The 20,566-nt window shown below is 38.1% G+C and overlaps 2 protein-coding genes across 6 annotated transcripts in view; both read right to left on the reverse strand.

Annotated features, from left to right (window-relative positions):
* Positions 1-1,005, reverse strand: part of LOC122841652 (disco-interacting protein 2 homolog C) — a 154,213-nt gene extending 153,208 nt beyond the window's left edge. For 2 of the 4 annotated variants that reach the window (XM_044135129.1, XM_044135130.1), the window contains exon 1: positions 725-1,005. In XM_044135129.1, coding sequence (XP_043991064.1) covers positions 725-803 — 79 coding nt within the window. In that variant the 5' untranslated portion in view covers positions 804-1,005. The remainder of the gene's footprint in view (positions 1-724) is intronic. The other 2 variants (XM_044135132.1, XM_044135131.1) reach the window with 1 other exon arrangement.
* Positions 1,006-3,377: 2,372 nt separating this feature from the next.
* Positions 3,378-20,566, reverse strand: part of larp4b (La ribonucleoprotein 4B) — a 41,706-nt gene continuing 24,517 nt past the window's right edge. The window contains exons 4-17 of one of the 2 annotated variants that reach the window (XM_044135137.1): positions 18,970-19,143; positions 18,150-18,228; positions 13,267-13,403; positions 12,056-12,159; positions 11,767-11,877; positions 11,555-11,608; positions 10,310-10,537; positions 9,367-9,473; positions 9,013-9,276; positions 8,692-8,716; positions 8,436-8,606; positions 8,033-8,211; positions 7,844-7,955; positions 3,378-7,246 (exon numbers count right to left, since the gene is read on the reverse strand). In XM_044135137.1, the coding sequence (XP_043991072.1) occupies positions 6,917-7,246; positions 7,844-7,955; positions 8,033-8,211; positions 8,436-8,606; positions 8,692-8,716; positions 9,013-9,276; positions 9,367-9,473; positions 10,310-10,537; positions 11,555-11,608; positions 11,767-11,877; positions 12,056-12,159; positions 13,267-13,403; positions 18,150-18,228; positions 18,970-19,143 (2,075 nt within the window). In that variant the 3' untranslated portion in view covers positions 3,378-6,916. The remainder of the gene's footprint in view (positions 7,247-7,843; positions 7,956-8,032; positions 8,212-8,435; positions 8,607-8,691; positions 8,717-9,012; positions 9,277-9,366; positions 9,474-10,309; positions 10,538-11,554; positions 11,609-11,766; positions 11,878-12,055; positions 12,160-13,266; positions 13,404-18,149; positions 18,229-18,969; positions 19,144-20,566) is intronic. The other variant, XM_044135138.1, reaches the window with a different exon arrangement.

The following is a 20,566-nucleotide window of genomic DNA, read 5'->3' on the forward strand; positions in this document are numbered from 1 at the left end:
AGCTAAACAGTATGTAGTTAGCTTTCTAACTAACTAGCTAGGTAGCTAAACAAGCTAAATTTTTAGCTTCCTAACTAAAATTTTTAAGTCTGAGCTAAATATTTAACTTTCAAAATAAATATTAGGTTAACAAACTAGATATCGAGTTTCAAGCATTTAATTGCCAACCGAAACATTGACAATAAATATTGATAACTAAATATTTATGTCCAAGCTAAACATTTAGCCAATACACAAATTAGCTTGCCAATGAGCGGAGGAATATCAAAAATTAAAACTAATTTATTGTTGAGGTAGTATTTTGTTTGTTTGCTTGTTTTTTAAAAAAGTTGCAACATTTTTGGTGATTTTATTTTTTTAAATGATTTAAACAAAGTTTGTCCACTCCTGTTTTATATCCCATTTAGCTGATTATTTCTCCAAAACATGCAGGAAGCGTGAAATAAAAAGTTGGGGTCTTAATTCATATTCCAAAAACATTCATTAATCACTGATTTCAAGCCGCAATAAATATTATTTTTGCAAACAAATGCAGCCAAACAGCTTCGCCAGCACATCCTCTGCATCCCTCCATCAATCAGCGCCATGTGTGAATTAATTAAGCCGGACTTGAACTTCTGACTTTTCCAACCCGCAGCAGAAAATAAACTCACAGCTGACATCCCATCAGAACAGCGGGACCAGAACCAGAACCGAGCTCAGCGGGGGGAATACCCCTACTCACCCTCCGATAACTCCAGCTCCAGCTCGGCCAGTTTGGCCCGAACCTCCGCAGGAAGCGGCACCGGGTCCCGGTCCGCCATTCCTCCGACACAAGCCGACTTTAAGCTCTGTTTTCCGGGTCCTTACTCCTTGTTTTGTCCCTCCAGGATTTTTTTCCTCCGAATAACTCCCCCCAAAAAAGAAGCAGAAATCCAAAGTCGGTCCGAGTCCGCGTTGAGCGTGTGGCTCCGTGTGCGGCAGCGGAGACTCCGCAAAACAAGCGCCAAGCTAGCGCAAGGCTTAAGCGACTTCCGGTAAGCTGGCTTTCAAAATAAGAGCGGTAGCAGTCAGACACCTGTAGCTCTTCTGATAAATCCCGAATTTCGTTTAAGTTTACACAAGGACAAGAGTGTGATTGCTAAGATTAATTCACATCATTACATCACTAACTTTATTTTTTGCGTGTGGAAAAAACATTACAAACATCATTAAAGCATTTTTTAAAAAACGGTTAAATTAACACTTTAGTCAACTATTGGCAAATGTAAAAATGTTTTGCAAAATATATTGCATTAAATAAAATAAGTTAAAATAATATTAATAAATAAATGAATAATAATGAATGAAATTTGCTTCACATATTGATGTTTTATTGCTAACAAATTATTTGTTTTTGTAATGTTCTTCCTTATCCGATGATATAATAGACAAAATGGTGGAACAACAACAACAACAGCAACAACAACAACAACAACAACAACAACAACAACAACAACAACAATAATAATAATAATAATAATAATAATAATAATAATAATAATAATAATAATAATAATAAATGTATGAATGAATCCGCTTCTTGTGCTTTTAATTTGAGATTGAAATTAGATTGCATTTCCTGTTTAGTTTCTTGTAAATTATTCCTAACTTTGTGTTACTTACAGGTATAATTTAAAGGAATCGGGACTATGAACAAAATTATTAGATGTTGTAGCTTTGTTTTCCCAGTTTAAGGGGAGAATATGTCTAGTGTGTGTTTGTGTTTCCAAGAAAATGATGTGGAAAAAAATATACCCGATAAATGTAACGAAACATGAGCCACTAGGGGGCGCCAGATGTCAACTTTTTTTCACGGTTTCAAACTGTTTGCAGTTTTCATCAACAAATATATAGATCCCATAACAATTATTATACATAAGATAATGGGCACACTACCTATGACATCAAACACCACCTGAACTGTATGTCTGTAGATCATTAAAGAGAATAAAGAACATGGATACATGGAACAAATTAACATTTCTGACTTCTTATTTCTAATTGACTAATTCTACCACAATTATTTATTCATCATATACTAGAAATCAGTATATGTATTCCCATATACACCAGTATCAGTATTCCCAAAATATCTAAAATAAAATGGGCTGGTGTTTATGAGTAAACTGAAAAACTAAAAACAGAAACAAACTTCAGTGTGGTTGTTGAAGAGAAAATAAACATGTTACCATTTAAAGTGGGAACCATGAAAGATGTGACTATTTGACCTGGTTCTGCAAAAATGCTAAGCTAAGATAAGCTAATTTAAAACACTTGGTCATTTATTCAATGAATTAGCATTAATTTTACTACTGCTTTAACAAAGAAAATCTACAAATTAACAATAAATTGGACAAAACTGTTGTGTAAACACTTTTTGATGCTACAACCAAAACTTAATATGTACAGTGGAAAGTATGTTTGCATATATTTACCATCGACTTTTCCTATCATAATAGATATAATTTATCAAATCACTTAACCTATAATTTACATCCTGTCATCCATGCATTGTTCTGTTTGTTCTTGGACTAATAAAGGGTTGATTTGGTTTAATCATTTAAAACCGGAAGAAAGTAAATCTGTCCTGAGATGTTGCTGCCATCTGGTGGCAACTCGGGGTATGTCACACCAAACCAATAAATGTTTTTTAGACAAGTCAGAGAATATAAATACTTAATGCTGTAAAGCGACGTTTCTCTAATTTAAATACAGTGCATTATGATTTATTTTCCTTTTTCTGACATTATTCTCATTAAATTAATAAATTGTCACTTGAACTAAAAATCCCCAAATTTTGAGGGAGTTGGGGACACGGAGAGACATTTACAATAATCTGAGTTCAGACGGAATATTTTTAGTTTTCTATTCTACTTGACATGATTAAAAGGTTAAGATCTTATTTTGTTACAAATTGATATTGCTCAGAAGTTTCTATTTTTCTAAATAAATTAACTGGATGCTTTCATTTAAATTAGGAAAACCTCCCATCTTTCAAACAAAAATATGAAACTATATTGATTTATTGACATTTAGCCCAAATCATGTTTGTGTTAGAATGGCCTAGTCAAAGTCCAGACTTGAAAATAAATCCTGCATTCAATCTTAATTAATTTTTTAAAGAACGGAAGCAAATTTCAGAGCTTTACTCCAAGACAATTCACCCAATGGGGTTGAATGCAGATGCAAGCCACACTTTTCAGCTTTTTTAAAGAAAATGAAAATTGTGATAGTTTTTCCTAGCACCTTTCTACTCGGTATGAGACTTCTTATTTCTAGAGCAAACCAGATTTTTTCAAAACGTTTTTAAAGGCCATATCAATAAAATCGGTTCTGCAGAGAAGACAACGACGACATTGGCTCTTCAACAGTGCCTAAATCTTTATTTTTCAGTAAGCTACATTTTTTTCTCCAAATTAGACAGTTTTACATCATGACACAAGAGTAACTTAAATTATCTAGAGCCGACATGTACGCTTGATTCCAGTCTCAATGGAAGAAAAAAACAAAAACAAACAAACACAAACCCCAGAAAATAAAAACAGAACAAAAAGAAAGAAGCCCTCTTTGCTGCGACCTTTGACCCACTGGGGTAACAGTCCCAAGCCTCCGATTGTCCACAGCTGTTAGCTCAGGAAGAGTTAATGAGTTAGACCACAGTGAGCTGATTAAGCAGTCCGACGTTGCGTTCTCTTTGTCGCGTCTTTGATAAAGTCAGATATGCAACCAGAGAGCGAGAGAGAAACCCAACCGAAGAATGGCACCATGAGAACAGAGATGAGAAGATAGATATGAAGCTTTTTTTTCTTCCAGGTCCAGAGGTTGTGTTTTTTTTTTCCCTCATCAGTCCGGATTCCTCTGGTTTTGTTCTCCGAAACATGCAACCAGACGCTCCTCGGCTCGTCAACATAATCATCGTGAGACGTTTTCAGCTCAGTCAGGAAATGAACAGCAGGCCTGTGTGATGGCACCGGTGAAGAAAAAAAACAAAAACAAACTAATCAGTGATTTCAGTTGAGCCTTGAAGCCTGAAAATTAAATCTTTTTGTACATTTATCAGGAGAACAAGAAAGAAGGGGGAAAAACTCCAGAAAACGCACAAAAAGTTGGATATTTTCCTGTGTCGCACAAAAGTTTTTATCCTTCAGCAAATCAGAACCCAAGAACTTCTGAATCAACTCTAAAGCACCACCTGCTGTACAAACAGATGGTGTTAAAAAAATGAAACAAACATAAAAATTTGATTTGGGGATCAAGCATCACTCTTTAAAAGCCAAGAGTTGGGTTTCTCTTTCACCAGATTCAAATTTTCTGTTTTTCCCGTAACATTCCCGACGGTTTCCAGGAAAGCTTCAGGATGGGAAAATATGAAAAAAAAAAAGACTTCCATTAGATCCAGATGAATCAACTCTGCTAGTGCCTTAATTTATTCATCAATCAGCAAAAACTGCATCTTATTAATGTTTTAAACAATTAAATGATTATCCATCTTTTCTATGAAGCTTCCAACACATTTTTTTGTCTCATTTCCAAGCAAATTGTATATTTTAGATCATTTCTGCACTTAAAACTCATTCTTTTAGGATGGCAAACTTACCAATACATAGAAAAGCAGTTTGTTGTTTTAGTGTTCAGATGCCATAATGCTTTTTTCTTCTAAATTAAATCTAATTATATTGAATTAGACAGATTCTGCATTAGTGGCTCCACTTGATGTGTAAAAAAATAAATATGTAGTGCTTTTTTTGTTGGAGATTTTGTTAAAAAATGCAAAAATCTGAAGCTGAATGTGGTGAAAGAGAAGCCGGCTCGGGAGGAGGAAGAGGAGGGCGAAGGTGACAACAAAGATGGAATGCCAGACAAAAACCCCAACGAAAAACAAAACATTTCAGCAGAAATCAAACTCTGCAAACTAATTATTTTTTTAAAAAGAATTATTTTCCAAAAGCACAACACTTTTGTTTCTTTTGTGTGTTTTTTTATATCCTACATCCAGCGACATTATAGTTAACAAGGATCAATATATTTTTATAATCATTTTAAGGTACCTCTTATAGTTTTCTGAGTATTTACAACTGTACAAGCAAAGCACATACTTCAAAGTGCACATTTTAATACAGTTTGGACTAGTTGCATTTTTACAAGGTTTAGAACGTTTCCCCCCAAAAAGAAACCAAACAAACAGAAACAATCTGGAACTAAAATAAGAACAAAAACATTTGTCTTTCGTACAATTTTTTACAGAGTGAAAAGAAAAGTAAACGCTGCCAGATTTTCTGTCTAAAGTAAGACTAAATATTTTTCCACGGCGTCGCTTCGTTAAGCTCGTTAACATCCGGGGGGGATTTTTTTTTTTCCTCTTGAGAAGAAATAAAAACTCGATGCTCGTCTTGTAGAAAAGTTAAGGCAAAGTTATTTTTCAAGTTTAAATAAAATTCAAGTTTTTCAAACACTGGATGGATTTTTTTTTTTTTACGTTTTATGTGTACAGAGACTTCAACATGGATTTTCATTCCCCAAATCTTCTCATTTAAAAAGAAAACAGCTCTGCTTTATAAATAACTGGATATGGAAACTTCTTTTATCATTTTCCACCAATAAGGAAAAAAAGAAATCAATCCATCCGAGTGCATCTCAGTCCTTCAAAACAAAATCTGAAGAAATAAAGTAGGTATCCAAATGAAAAGCAGCATAAAAACTCATGAAAAAGATTTTCCCTTTTCCAAACGGGCTCCGGTTTTCCTTTAGTGGGATTTTGTGTTTTGGAGGAAGACTTGATCAAGACGTGGTTCTTATTTCCGGACGGGGCCGCAAAGACAAAAATATTTATTTTCTCATGAAAATTTGAAATTTTTAAAGATTTTGCCAGAGTGGCTGCTACAGTAAACAAATCCAATGAAAATCACAAAAAGTCCCTCTCTGTGCTTAAATTCCAGCTCCTTTTTGTGGAAAACCGGAGAAAAGAGGCCAGGGAAAAAAAAATCAAACTGTGTGTGCTTAAGTTGATATCTAAGGAAGAGTCTTCCCATCTCTAAGCGAATCTAAACCAGGAGAAACCGACCCGAAACTGAACCGACCTGCTTCTGCCTCTTCAACATGCAAGCAAACACAAATCTCTTCCGCTTCCCTGAAAATATTCCAGGTTCATTCCAGCTTTTCACTTTCTGGATTCACCATCCGCTAACCAGCGCTCCACGAGCAACAACCGCCTCAACGGGAAGAATAATCCTTAAGAAGCCGTCCGGAAAACTATCAAGACCAAATTCCCTCCTGCTTCTCTTGTGTTAGTTAAAGATCTGTAAATGTAAACTGAGAAAAATTGCAGACACTGACCCCAGGAATCTAGCACCGTCTTCCAAATATTCCAATTAATTCCGAATGGTAGCTTGTGTTACAGTTTTCCCAGGTGGTTTTCCGACAACTCGGATCAAAACTAATGGATTCTCAACAGATTTCTCCCAGTTCTTTCCAGCAGAAAAGTTTGAATCAGAGCCAGTTTGCCGCAGTTGCAGGCCGGGCAAAAAAAAAAAAAAAAAAAAAAAAGAAAGTTAGTGTAAATAAGCTGGGAAATTTATCGATGATGACATCCCACAACAAAGTCCGTTTGGGTCGTGCCGCCGTAATAGCAGGCAGCTCCAGAGAAACGAGGAAAAGTAAATGAAAATTATTTGAAAAATCAAATAAATAAACTAGAAAAAGAAGAAGAAGCAGAAGAAAAAGAAGAGACGGTGCTCTACATGCACAGTAAAGTGCTTTATGTCTGCAAGCCCTGATCCAGAGAAGAAGGCGTCCTCGATGCTTGTTGCTGACTGGTGATACTGGGGGAGAAGTGGAATAGCCCTGACTTGTTTTTTAGACTTCTGTGGAGCGTAGTGGAGGAAGAGGAGGGCCCGCCTCACTGCGGCGATTTGGGCGGGGTGTGGTGGGCGTCTCTGCTGGAGGGTTTCCCTGGGTGGGGGGGCGGCGAGGCCCAGCGCCCCGCCGGCCTCCGACCCTCCTTCAGGGGCCGGGACGTGGAGGCGGGCCCGGCTTTGGAGGGCGGGTGGTAAGTCTCTCTGGGTTTGTGCTCCCCTGACGGCGTGGAGGAGGCGTCGCTGCACTTCCTCTCCTCGCCTGCAGGGGCAGCGCAACTTGGCTTGGCTTCCTTTGGGGGGCCTGAATGCGGCGGCGTGGGGGCGTCCTTCGCTCGCTGGCAGATCTCTGCGTAGGACGGCTTCCTCAGCTCCTGACGGCCAGAAAAAAGGTTTCAGAAAATCAGATTTAAAAAATTTTTTATGATACATGGGATTAAATTTAAGATCATAAAAACGTTGGAGAGTAACTAGTTACATTTACTTCAGTAATCTTTTGAAAAAACATTTTTTTTCTTAAGTAAAATTTCTGGATTTTTCTACCCACTGAATGAAAAACAAACTTTAACATGTTTAAAACTAAAAAACACCTGCAGTTTATGTTAAAGTTTCATTAGTTTTTTTTATTGAAAGAAATTGATCTGGAAAACTCTTCTGTTGCCTGATTTTATTTTTTATATAAATTATTTTAATTTTGGCCCTTAAAATAAAATTTCCATTTAAGTTAAGGCCAAACAAATTATAAATGGTTTAAACTGGAACTGTACGGATTGGCAAATGAAGTTCTTATATTTTTGTTTAGGAAAAATGCATTGAAATCATTTTAATATCTTATAAAAATATTTTGTAGACACCTATAAACTCCGTCCAAATTCTGCTGTAGTTTTGAACATAAACAAGTCAAAGAAGAACTTGATGAATTTATCAAGTTTGATGATATGTGAAACTTAAAAAGTATTGTCAGTACTGACCGTGGCGGCGCCGTTGACTTGCACTGATTTGCTGGCGGTGGACAGCGTGCCGGGAACGCGCTCCACCGATGGCGGCGCCTCTTTCGGCTTCGCCTCCGCCGCCTTCACCTCCCTGGAAAACGGAAAACAGAGTTTATAACGTCTGGACTTCAGAATCGGCTCCGTTGTTTTCGTCGCTGCGGTTCTTACAGCGAGGCCGAGGGGGCGGGGCTCAGCGGCGTGCTGGGGGTCGACGTGGAGGTCGGGGGGGCTGTTGGGGTCGAGGGGGAGGGCTGGAAGCTGGGAGGCAAAGGGGAGGCGGAGGTCCGGAGAGGCTCTTTGGGCCCGGCTGGAGGAACAGTGCTGCTGCTGGGGTCCGGATTCACAGTCTGGAACAAGAAGAAGAAGAAGAAAAAGAAGAAGATCTGGTTAAAGGAACAGTTCCTGGGAAATATCAGAGTCTATAACCTTCAGGCTCTGCGGTTCACCATGTTTACGGTGCTTCAGGTCAAAAACTGGAGTAGAGAATCAGGGTTCCGACATTCCTTTCATTTAAAGAAACTCCAGATTTGAGTTAGCAAATTTTGAATCTGTTAGCAGGTCCGGTTCTCACCCGTTCCCTTGTGGGTCCCAGCACCACGCTGCTCGCCAGCCGGCTGTCGAACGCCTCGTCCGCCTTCAGCTGCCCAGCGGCGCCCGGCAGCGGCGGGAAGCTGGACAGGCCGAGCTCAAAGCTGGGAGACGGGGGCTTGGGAGGCGGCGGCGGCGACTGGGGCGTCGCTCTCTGCACGTAGACGGACAGAAACTCAGAACCGGAAACAGTCACGTCAGAACCGTTCTGATGGACGACAGGAAGGAGGAACACTTACCGAAAACTTTTCATCCCTCTTTTTCCTGGAAGAAGAAAGAGTTTTCCTTTAAGAATGGGAACATCTGAATTTACAAAACTTCACTTCTATTTGAGAACCTGGCCAGACGGGCGATTAATGCAATTTGACTGATTAATCAAGTAAGCTCAGTTAATCAAATATTACCATTTGGTAATTAATCAAATTTTTAGAAATTAAGCAAATTTTACCAATGAATAAAATCTTAGTGATTAGTTAAATTTCATTGGTGGATCACAGTTTTAGTTTTTGAAGGTTTAATTTCTGAAATAAACAAGCAAACATCACACAGAACAGACTCACCTTCCCCGGCCGACTCCGAGGGAATAATCTGTGATTAGCGGCTCGGTGACGCGGCCGGTGCCGGCGGTGTCGCGGCGTGGGAAGGCGGCGGTGGAGGGCAGCCTGGTTCTGGGCTGGCCTGAGGGGAGGCGGGCCGGCGGGCTGCTGCGGACGCCGTTCAGCCTCTCGCTGGCGAAGCCGGGGAACAGGCTGGGGCTGTCCAGGAGGCCGGAGCTGCGGTCCGCCGCGGGGATGTTCGGCCTCAGGTGGGGTTTGCTGTGATTCCTGAGCCGAAAACATCAAGTTGAAGGTGATGACTGCACAGGTCTGGTGCTGAAAACGTTTTTGTTTTGGGCGTCAGAGAGACCGACCAACCTGTTCCTGGGGGAGAAGTGTCTGACGGTGAGCGGCGACGTTGCTGGTTTGAAGCTGTGTGACGTGGTGAATCCGTTGATGAACTGGTTATTGTGAAAGGGGGTGACCTGGAAGATTCATTCATTCATCAGCTTCACGAAGAGGACGTGAACTGTGTTAAAGCTGCAGATAACTACTTTTAGTAATTGATTAATCGATTATTCTGGTCATTAATCAATTAAAAAATGACCAAATTCTGCAGTTTTTTTTTTCATTTAACCAGTTAAGCTGAAACAATTAGTCACGATGAATTTATTGTTGAAATAACAGTCAACTAATTTAGTGATTGATTCTCATTAACTGGAGAATACAGACTCATAAAAGACCATTTGCTGAAAGAACAACATAATCAGAGCAGAAATTAAACAAAGATTTTCCATTTAAGATAAAAGAACCATTCTTTCAGCTTTATTTAGCATTAATACAGTGCATGGCTAATCTGGGGATTATGTTTTGTTTAAACTGATTAATTGGTTGTAAAAAATGCTTGATAGGAGAAATTTTACCAAATTTGAGCCGAGTGAAGCCAAAACTGCCACTTAAGGTAGAAAATCTTTACAGTCAAATGTTTTATTTTGTTTAAATGTGTTTTTGTTTTGAGCCAAACTCTTTTGACAATTAGCTTTTTTTGAGTCTGTACACTCAAGTTACTAAATGAGCTGACAATTGTTTCAATAATCAATACAACGTGATTAATTTTATTAATCCAGAAATGGATGGAGTCATTTCTGAACTTTTAAGCAGAAAATTTCACACAATTCGAAACAAATGAAACCATAAAAGTTGAATTATTCCGTCTGGAGTGATTGTTGGTCCAATAAATCCTCATCCTGGCACAGATTTTACTTCAGTTATCCGCTTTAAGCCCATGGTGTGTAAGTCCAGTGTGCGTTGCGAAGAGTACCAGCGCTGGGTCGATGAAGCTGTGCGTGGTGGACCAGGCCTGCGGCGTGATGAGGCTGTAGAGAGGAAACTGCTGCTGCGGGCTGTAAACAGGCGGGATGTAGTAGGACGTGTAGCGCTGCTGCTGCTGCTGCTGCTGCTGCTGAGCGTAGGGATTCACCTCCACTGGCCGGTAACCGTTCTTTGGCATGAAAGTGTTGATAGCGATTGCCTTCGCTTTTATCCTCGCCTGGAGGGGAGAAAAGTCTCAGATTTAGATAACAAGAAATATCAGTAAGAACAAGGAAAGTTGATTCTGAGCTGAATTTGACCTTGAATTGACCTGAACGGTAATTTATATCTGTATTTGTTTAATTTAAAGGCGATTGGAATGAATCAAGTTTCATTTTTGTTGAGAGCTGTAACTATAAAAAAATTCAGCTTCAGGGAAGTTTCTATTTAATATTTCTTTACTGAACAATGTACGCGAAAAATTCATAGTGCAAATTTTTCTGCTCATAATATTGATGAAAACGTGTTAGTTCTATCGGTAGATTATTTCACTTCTAACAAGACATTTTCCCATATTAGAATGAAAGTAACAATTTTTTATCAATATTATCAATATTTTTATAATGTTCAGTGTTTCAGAAGATCAAAACAATTTAAATATCAGTCAACTGATATAACTTTACTGATAAATTTGAATTGTTCTGAAATGTTCCCTAAAACGTTGAAATGTGAAAAAATGTGCAAAAATAGGAAATGAAGAAGGAGACAAACTTTTTCACACCACTGCATGTGGAGAAATTTAAATCAACATAATATTTTACAAACCGGTGAAGGCGTGTGCAGAAAATAAAAAATAAACCTGTGTTTAGATCAACTGACAATATAAGTGCAGCGATTTCTCCTAACAGCATCCCTGGTTATTAAATATGGATGTTTACTCTGCTGCAAACATGCTGCATGAAAAGTTGATGAAGATCGAAAACAGATGTTATCTTTTTTAAATCAAAGGATTTATTGAAGCCCGTCTGCTCACTGCTCAGTGGAGATGAGTTTATTTCTAAATAAACAGAACTAATTAATTATATGACAGGACTGGTGTCCTGTTAAATAAAAAGAAAACAACAGGAAGGCTCTGACAACAGAAAAACACAATGTTTTTAATTATGTTCTGGTTCCACAATTAAAAACATGAAGTAATGAGTGAAAAACAGAGAGGTGACAACAGCTCAGAGGCTGCAAATGGCCAGCTAGATACCTTAATTGGCTTCCCTTGGAAGGTCTTCACTTCTTCACGAAGATACTGATATGCCTTTGGAGAAAAAAATGATGGGATAAAAAAATTAATCAGTTTCAGATCTTTTAGAGAGAGCGAGAGAAAGAGAGAGAGACACAGATGGATGGTTGTATTCCCAGTTTTTCTTAGGACTTTATCGATCTGACTCAGGTTGGAGAGGAAACGCTGGTTACCTGCTGTGCATCTGCTTCTGACTCAAAGGTGATGAACCAGTTGTCGTTGTAGGCAAATTCACAGTTGATAAACTTGGGTAAGTTGTTCCCTTTGAAAAGGGCTTCCACTTCCTGGAGAAACAACGAGGGAACGTTATTCACATCGAGGAGAACCAAAACAGAAAAACGCAGTGATCCAGAGTACAAACAAACAATCAAGATCATGAAAATATTGTGAACAGATGGAAAGAGATCAGTGTGAATAATGAAAATATCCCATCAGGCTGTGTTTAATCTGGCCGACACCGACCTCTATGGGCGTGCTCTCTGGAACCTCTCGGAGGATCACGATGCAGCGGCTCTGATTGGGTCGCACCTTCTCCCCCTTCTCGTCCACCTGGACCAATGGCAACGCTGCAGGACGACATAGAGAAGTTCAAAAAAATTAATTAGTGGACATTTTTTTAAATCCTCTGACGTTTTGGACTAAACGGCCTGTAGCAACAAAGTCTCTGGTTTGAATCTCATATCTTCTCGGAGTAACTTGCATGTTCTGGTTCTCCACCTTCCTCGGTTTGATGCTTTTATCATCCAGTTTTTGTGCAAGTTTCTAGCAAATTTTCAGCCAAAATGGTCAAATATTGGCTGTAAGTGTTGCTATAACTACAACCTACAGGTGGCAGTATTTCCTCTATGACTCTGCTGTCTCAGCCTTACTTGATGTTAAGGTATGATGATTGATATGGCCAAATATCGCAACATTTGTTGCAAATATTTCTGAAGTAGTGCCACAAGATCAGATAGTTTGATTACAAAAAATAAATAAATAAAATCCTCCAGGAACTGATTCTAAAGGGTTCGGATCAATATAATGCTGAAAGGCTCTGTTTACCAACAACAGATTCTGATTTTAAAAGAACATGGCATTTCAAACATCAATATGTTCAGTGGCACCAAACCGAAGTTCCAGCACAGAACATTTTGCTAGTGCAAAAATTGTTTTTATTTAGGGTTAAAGTCTAAGAAAGGTTGTTTTTTTTTTTACTTAAAATAATTTATTTACTTTAAAAATATCCGACTAGCTTGTTTAATTAAAATATTGTATGCCTAATTTATTGAAAAGAAAACTGAATCATGGAAACATTGTTTGTTTTTAATCGGATTAATTTTGCAGCTCTTGGCTCACAGACATGAATGTACATGTACAATATATTTCTTCTTTAAAAAAATAAATCTTATTTAATTTTAACTCTTTAGCAGCGCCAGCTCTCTAATTTAAATTTAAATTTAAATCCAAGCCATTGGAAGGACATGATTGAGCAACAAAACAAAGCATGTAGCTTCAAATTAGGCTGTAAATTAATCTGCGTTTAAATCAAATGCACCTTAATAATCAGTCCAGCTAAATCCGTGTGAACCACTTCCTGAGCGGTTGCTGCAGCTGGCTGACGTCACGCTGTTTGTTTTAATGCCGGTGTTTAAACATGGAGGTGAGCAACGTGACAACAGTGTTTTACTCACATCGTAAAATGTCTACTATCAGCTCCACGTCAGTGCTGAGCTTCTTGACGTGGTCCAGGTTGGCCACCGTCACGATTGGCACGTACTGGTCGCTGTCCATCTGGGAGATGAGGTACATGTCATTGGCCAGGTTCTCCCTGACGGAGGGAGAGGAAACGGGTTAGGACTGAAATCAGAAAGTGATGCAGGAGTTCTCCGTTTCTGCATAAATCATTACCCACTATTTGATAACCGAGCAGCGCACATCTGATTTCTGTCCAGGGTTTTGATAAAGATTCTTAAAAATGCAGAATGTGAGGTTAACAAAAGACTTTATTTTCTTAAAATGTGGATAAATGTGAAGTAAACTGTCTTAAATGTTCAACAAAATTCTTCAAATTTATTGCAGTTAATTTCATCTTTGCTTGATGCAACCTCCATAAAGTTAAACGAGTGAAATTAAGAAAAGTTTTTAAAAAAAACTAAGATTAACTGTGACAGGATGGAGGTTTAAAAAGACTGATTCAGATAGTGAATCATCACGTAATAAAGTAATTTTAAAGTAACGTATTACATTTGAAAATCAGTATTAGATTACTTTCTTAGAGAAGCAATCTGTAATTTCTAAGTAACTAGACCAACTCGTTGTGGATGGTAAAGACGTCCAGTAGCAGTCATTCTTCCATCGGATCTAACAAAGCTTCTGACTGAAGACTGTTACTTTATGACACGACTGTCATGACATGCTAACAGCTCAATTTCCAGGCAGCTAAGAGGACATTTCAGGGAAAAATGTCGTCTATGACACCATCAGTTGCCGGCTTGCTCTGCTATTCCACCTCCTTTTCTTTTGCTACTCCTCTTTGTCTGGCTGTACGATCAGAAAGCCGTTTAGAAAGAGATGTTGGAGTAGTTACTACGATTTGAAATGCTAATCAGCTGCTCCCGTTTGTAAACGCAGCCCCTTGTTGCCATGGTTACCCACCACAACAACTGTCTGGAAGTAAGAAAGTAAAAACACAATCCAGAGGGAATAGCTGCCCAAACATGCTACTGTCCATCCATGAATGTTATAAAAACAAAGTATACAAATAAATAAAAGTGTACAGAACAATGAGAAAAAAGGAAAACAATCTAAATTTGTAAGGTTTTGACTTGTGAACAGCAGCCCTGCAGAGGCGTTTAAAGGCTCTGAAACGGGCCTTTCATTCAGACCAACCCCGACGCCCACAGAGGAACAATGACAACCAGATGCCTAAACAGAGTCCAAACTCAGGCCTAAATAAATAAATAACTCATAACGTTTGGTGAAAGCAGAACTTAACATGGTATAGCTTACGGCATAGCAGCTCAAAGCTCTCTGACCATAAATAAATCTGAACATCCAGAAGGAATTTAAATGTAATTTGATGCGAACGTAGACCAGCGACAGGTATGCAAATGTTTTTGGGTTGCATTCGGCTGCTGTCTAGACAAAACCTGTGATGCAGATAAGAAGTTTGTTCAGCCTTCTAGGATTAGAGAATGACGCAAAAAATATTTCTTTAGTTTTATTCTTTTATTTTTATCCTTTTAATTTTATTATTTTACTTTATTCATAAAATACAGAAAATTATGGACAACCCTGTCCATCCTCTTCATGATACTGTCTTGGGAAAACAGAGTAACTTCAGTCAGAGGCTTCTTTGAATTCGCTGTAATACAGACTGCTACAGAAGACCGTTCCTGCCAACAGCCATCACCATCGACAGTAACGCTTTAATTCTCTGGCAAATCTTTACTAGTTCTGTTAGCTATAATTCAAAACATGCACAATAATTTTCCTGTCTTCTTGGAGTAAAACTATTAATAGAAAATGTTTAATGGAAGCTTCACCTGGTTATTTATCTGAGATTTTCAGATTTAAAATAAATTTGAGTAAATACTAATTAATGGAAAGATCAAGATTGTTGCAATAAACAATCAAATTATAAACTAAAAGGAGCTCAATCATTTCCACTCTAATTTGTATTTTTTGAAGGACAATTTTGTTTACATAGACTTCATATGGCATTATATTTATATCTTTGGTTGTGTGTGGTTTTTATTATCATTTTTGGTTGTGTTTTAATTTTGGATATTTAAAATATCTTGTAGTTCCATTGTTAAGTTTTCCTAAGAAAATAAGCATTTACTGATCTTTGAGAGGGGAAACTTGCATCATTATGCAATTATTAATATATTACTTGAACATTATCACTTATCGCAATAATTGGGACAATTTACCATCCAGAAAATTTGTTATCAAGACAAGTTACTTTAAGTTACTTTTAATCCTTGAGAACATTCTGATTGGTTTCATCCTACATCTTCCATCACATTTGCAGAAAAGTCTGTAGTGACACTGACTTAAATCATCTTGATTAAGCTTCAGTGTGGAGTTTCTGAATGGCGGTAGAAGTAAACGGTCTAACGCAGACAGTGTCGTAGATCCGTTTCTGTTTTCTGGGTCTCTGTTTGTGTTGACGCATGCAGCCGGCCAGGCGGCACGCATTGTGAGCTGCCAGCAGATGTACTCCCTGGAGGCCACAAGCAGCTGATAACCTTTACGTCTCGCAGACCGCAGAGGGCCCCGGAGGTTTAACCTCCACGGGAAAAACACTGCTGTGTCGGAATGCAGTCGTGTTGTGGTGCTGGCAACACGAATCCACAGAGTTTCACAAGAAGGAATGAAACCGACGGGACCCCGCTGTGGACCACAAAAGCTGCTGTTCTCGAGGTTCATGAATCATCCAGAGCTACTGGCTCACTGTTAAAGCTCCAGCAGGAAAACAAGTGGACGACATTCAGTGATCAGTTTGTGTGGATAGTGAGGAAAAATAGATGTTTTAATTAGGAACAAATTAATAAAAAACTGAATTGAGTTATTAGCAGGGTGTGTGATCAATTAATGGTATTTTAATCAAACTTCAAACAAAATTATCAACATTTTCTATTCAAAAATCGTTTTTGTTGCTAAATTATTGCATAAATAGACATTTGAGCTCAACAACAAAGATATTTATTGTTTTAATCTGTTATTCAACCATCAGCGCATATTTACTAGAAAACAATCAGATTGTTTTCCAAGTAAAAATTAACCTCAAGTCGACCAAAAGAGATGGATTTCCTGTTCACCAACTCAATTATACAAATGTACAAACATTCTGGTCGAAACGTTTATGCATATATATTTAAAATAAATAAATAAATAACAACTGCAGTAAAGTTTGAAAATTTAGGTAATTAATTAATCAAAAGTAAAGCATTACATTTCCTTCCCTATTAATTATGCATAACACCTGATCAAAAAATACCTTCACACAACTGAGCTGCTGATAGAGACCAATATTGTCTTCTTTTCTACCAGAAAAGAAGACAGTGGTAAACTGGTGCTAAAGTTAGCTTAGCAACGCTTCTTTCTGATTCAATCACAAGCTCTGGCACCAATAAACTGATGCTATCCGAGCATCAACTGTTAGATTAGCCAAAGATACAGAATGGCTTTGACCAGGGGCTGACGAGGCCAACTAAACACTTACTAGCTCTAACACTAGTTAAGGTGTAACTGGATGCATTTAACCAATAAACAGTAGAATCAATACGATTTAACATTAGAGAAACAACATGAGCTCACTGACTCTCATCTTCCTGTTGGGTTTTTATTATCACCTGTCACAGATTTTAAGTGGGTCAACGCAGCATACAGCTTCACTTTAAGCAGATACTTTCCACAGAGCCCATAAACCCCATTTCTGACTTCACCAGTTTGTTTCATGGCTGGATTTAGACTCAAAGCTCATCGGTTCAACTGAGATTCTCCCCAAGATGAAGTAACTTAGAGCTATCGCTGCTAATACGCCTGTGTGTTTTCTTCTAACAATAGGAAGTTATGGCAAGTGATCACTTACTCCAGGGTTTCACCAACTCAAACTTAAGACTTTTTAAGGCTGTTATGAATGGTATTTAAGACTTTCATCAAGACAGAAATGCACAAACATCTCAAATCGTATGGGTTGGCAACAGAAGTAAGCAAACCGCTGATAAATTTTCACATAACAGACAGTAAAAAGTTAATATCTCACTAGATAAATAGCCAGCTAAATAACTAATAAGGATATATTAGCAGCTATTTACAGATAGACAAAACCACCTTGAGTCACAGAACGCAGTGAATTTATACTTAAAGTTTTGCATAACAGTAAAGGTCAACAAGAAAGAAAACTACATAGTACCATATGAGATTAAATAGTCCTGCTATAACAAAATTTAAGACCTCTGATTAACATATTCAAGGCCAACCGCTTAATTTTTAATGAATGTGAGACATTTTAAGGCTGTAATTTTAGATATGTTAATTTAAGACTTTTTACGTTTGTGCAGGCATCTCTACTCTAAATCCAAGTTGTGCCGGAAGTTTCCTCATTCTAAAATGGGATTATTCCTTTCCACTGTCGCCACATGCATGATCAGGAGGAATAATTGCTTGTCTTTTTCTGATAGAAAACTCTACAAATTGGCCCAATAAATTGAACTTGACTTTTAACTAGGATTTTACTAGAAGGTTTACAATTAAATAGGAACCTGTTTGAATTTACACTTATCCATGATAGATGCAAAAAGCTACCTGGCAAGCTAGTAAGGGCACATTAGCAGCTAGTCACTGGTAGCCCCAAGAAAAATAAACTACATAGAATATACAGGAGTAAATAGTCCTGCCACAACAATATTTAAGACCTGTGATTAACTTATTTAGGTTAAATTTTTTAATCAATTTAAGACACTTTAAGACCTTAGTTTTAGATATGCAAGACTTAAGGATGCACAGAAACCAAGTTTACAGAGCAGGAACCAAAAGTAGCTTATGGAGGAGAAGTTGGACTCACCGGGACAGGCAGAACTCCAGAGTCTTCTTCAGGTTCTCTCTTAAGCCCTCCTGGCTGTTGTCAGGCGGAGAATCACTGCCTGTTGATAAGACAGGAGAGAAAATGTATTTTAATAGCAAGAAATAATAAACACATCTTTAAAAACTTGGTACAAAACAAACAAACTGAACAAAAAGTGAGATAAATGGAGGAAAAATAGAACAATGAATATTTAATGCAGAAATAAGCAAAAGGAAATTGGCAAAATCTTCCCTACTGCTGCTTTTATAGCTGTGAATGAAACATATAATCTGTTTCGTCAGTTCAGTAAAGTTAGCTTAGAGTTTGAATCTGTTGTCAATCAATGCCCAAAGTGACCTGCAGAACATTTTTGGCTCTGTTACTGTTGTGTTTATTTCAAACAGAGAGCACTTGGAGATAAAAGTCTAGTGGCAAATCCTTGCTGGAGCGGCTCATCAAATTTTAATGCTGCTGTGAATTAAACCTTTTAAAGTGGCCACTTGCCTCCTCAGAAAATGAAAACCAGTGGAGGGTGAGCTCTACTTGGATGAAGCCATCTCATTCCCAGAATTAAAACTCTACTGCAGGTACGACTGAATAGGTGATTCACCTCTAATTACTTCATGATTTATCTGGCGGAGCAAAGCGGGCCGAGTCCATGTCAACAACCCGGGTCATTTCCCTGCATAATTACCTCTTAAATCCTCACAATAAAAAACACACATTCCCAGGGAGCTCACCTGCTGGTTTTAACTCCAAACTGGTTTACGTAAAGTAACCTGTGAAAGCCCACAAACCGCCCAGTCACTAGCCAGCCCACCTGTGTGCCCAGGCTGCCCAGGGTCTGGGTACCCTGGGTAGGCGGGCTCGGGGCCCTCCAGTGTGACGGTGGCAACCGGGGCCGGTTCCGTCAGCATTACTGGTTCTGGTGGAGGCTCATCTGGGTCAGCTAGCTCAGGCTCCTTGTAAGATTTGTCCTCACTGGCTTCAAAGCCTGGCAATCAACAAGGGCAGCAATTATTGACAACATAGGCAATAAGATAATGATTCATCACCAGCCTGTTTGCATCTGAGCTCCATCAGCTTCACTCTGGCACATAAGCTAATTGGTCTAACCTTTGCCCAAAAAATTAAATGAAAAGATGAAAAATTACATAATGTGTGAACAAATAATACATGAGTAACATAAACAAATTAAGAGATGAAGAGAAGATTTCCCTTGATTGGTTCTGATCAGGTCAAATACAGAAAAATATTTGTTACTATTAACCATCAAATCCCTCAAAACTCCATTATCGGTCTATAAAACATACACTGAATTCACTTTAATACATTTCTTTAAATTCAATGTAGAGCTGGACAATAAATCAATAACAATATGGATGGCAATAGACGTGATCAATCAATAGATAATACATCTGATAGAATATTCAATGATTTCATTGAACTCCGATCCAGAACCGCACAGGATTCTGAGATGTAGGCAGAGGAAATACTTCAGTGGCTCAACCTCTAAGCTAGGTTGCTGGCTTCAACTACCTCACTCTTTGGTTGCCTAGCAACTTACTGATTCTTTGGTTGCCAAGCAACAACCTGTTGAATAACTAGCACAGCAGCAGTTTAAGGTTAACTGCTTAAAAATAAACAAGAGAGTGGAATAAGAATAGAAAATATTTTAAATATTTAAAACAAAACACTAACCAATAATCACTGATATTGTCCAATATAAAACACTTATATTGTGATACATTTTCAGCCATATTGTCCAGCTCTAACTCATTCTCCCTCTGCAGAGATCTTAAATAAAACAGTCAAGGACTAAAAGGCAGCTAATTTGAGATAAGAAATCTAGTTTTGAAACCTAAGGTAACGGGCAATCAACTTGGTACCGCAGGCATGTCGTCTAGGACCAGCATTTAGAAAAGAAAAAAAAAGATTTTTATTGTTGCTGAAACAAATATATTTTCTGGGTAGTTTCATTTTCAACATTATTATTTTCCAGACGTTTCACAAACAGGCCACATAACCTTTTTCCCATTTCTGTTTTAAATCAGTTTGGGATACCAAAACATGTTGATGAGAATAAAAGCAGCAGGATTTAATTCAAAGTTCAATCTAGATCTCTTCACTTTTAATGTGTATATAGAAAATTATCTATAAAATATTGAAACATTGCCTGTTGATAATGAGTCTCCAACCCCATGCATGAGCTCCTTCAGGCTCGATCTGCTGCATCCTAGGTGCACAAAATAGCGTAAATTGTAAATCCTTCCTCACAGCAGCTTCTAAGACTCTAAAACCAACAATACTCGCAACAAACTCAATAAATGTTTAAATCCCTGCTTCTATTTGCAGTTTTTCTGCATTTCAAACAACATTCCACTTGCAAGAAGTTCTGTTTCACTTCTCGTAAATAA

The sequence above is a fragment of the Gambusia affinis genome, linkage group LG12, assembly GCF_019740435.1.
Source record: "Gambusia affinis linkage group LG12, SWU_Gaff_1.0, whole genome shotgun sequence".
Lineage (NCBI taxonomy): Eukaryota > Metazoa > Chordata > Actinopteri > Cyprinodontiformes > Poeciliidae > Gambusia > Gambusia affinis.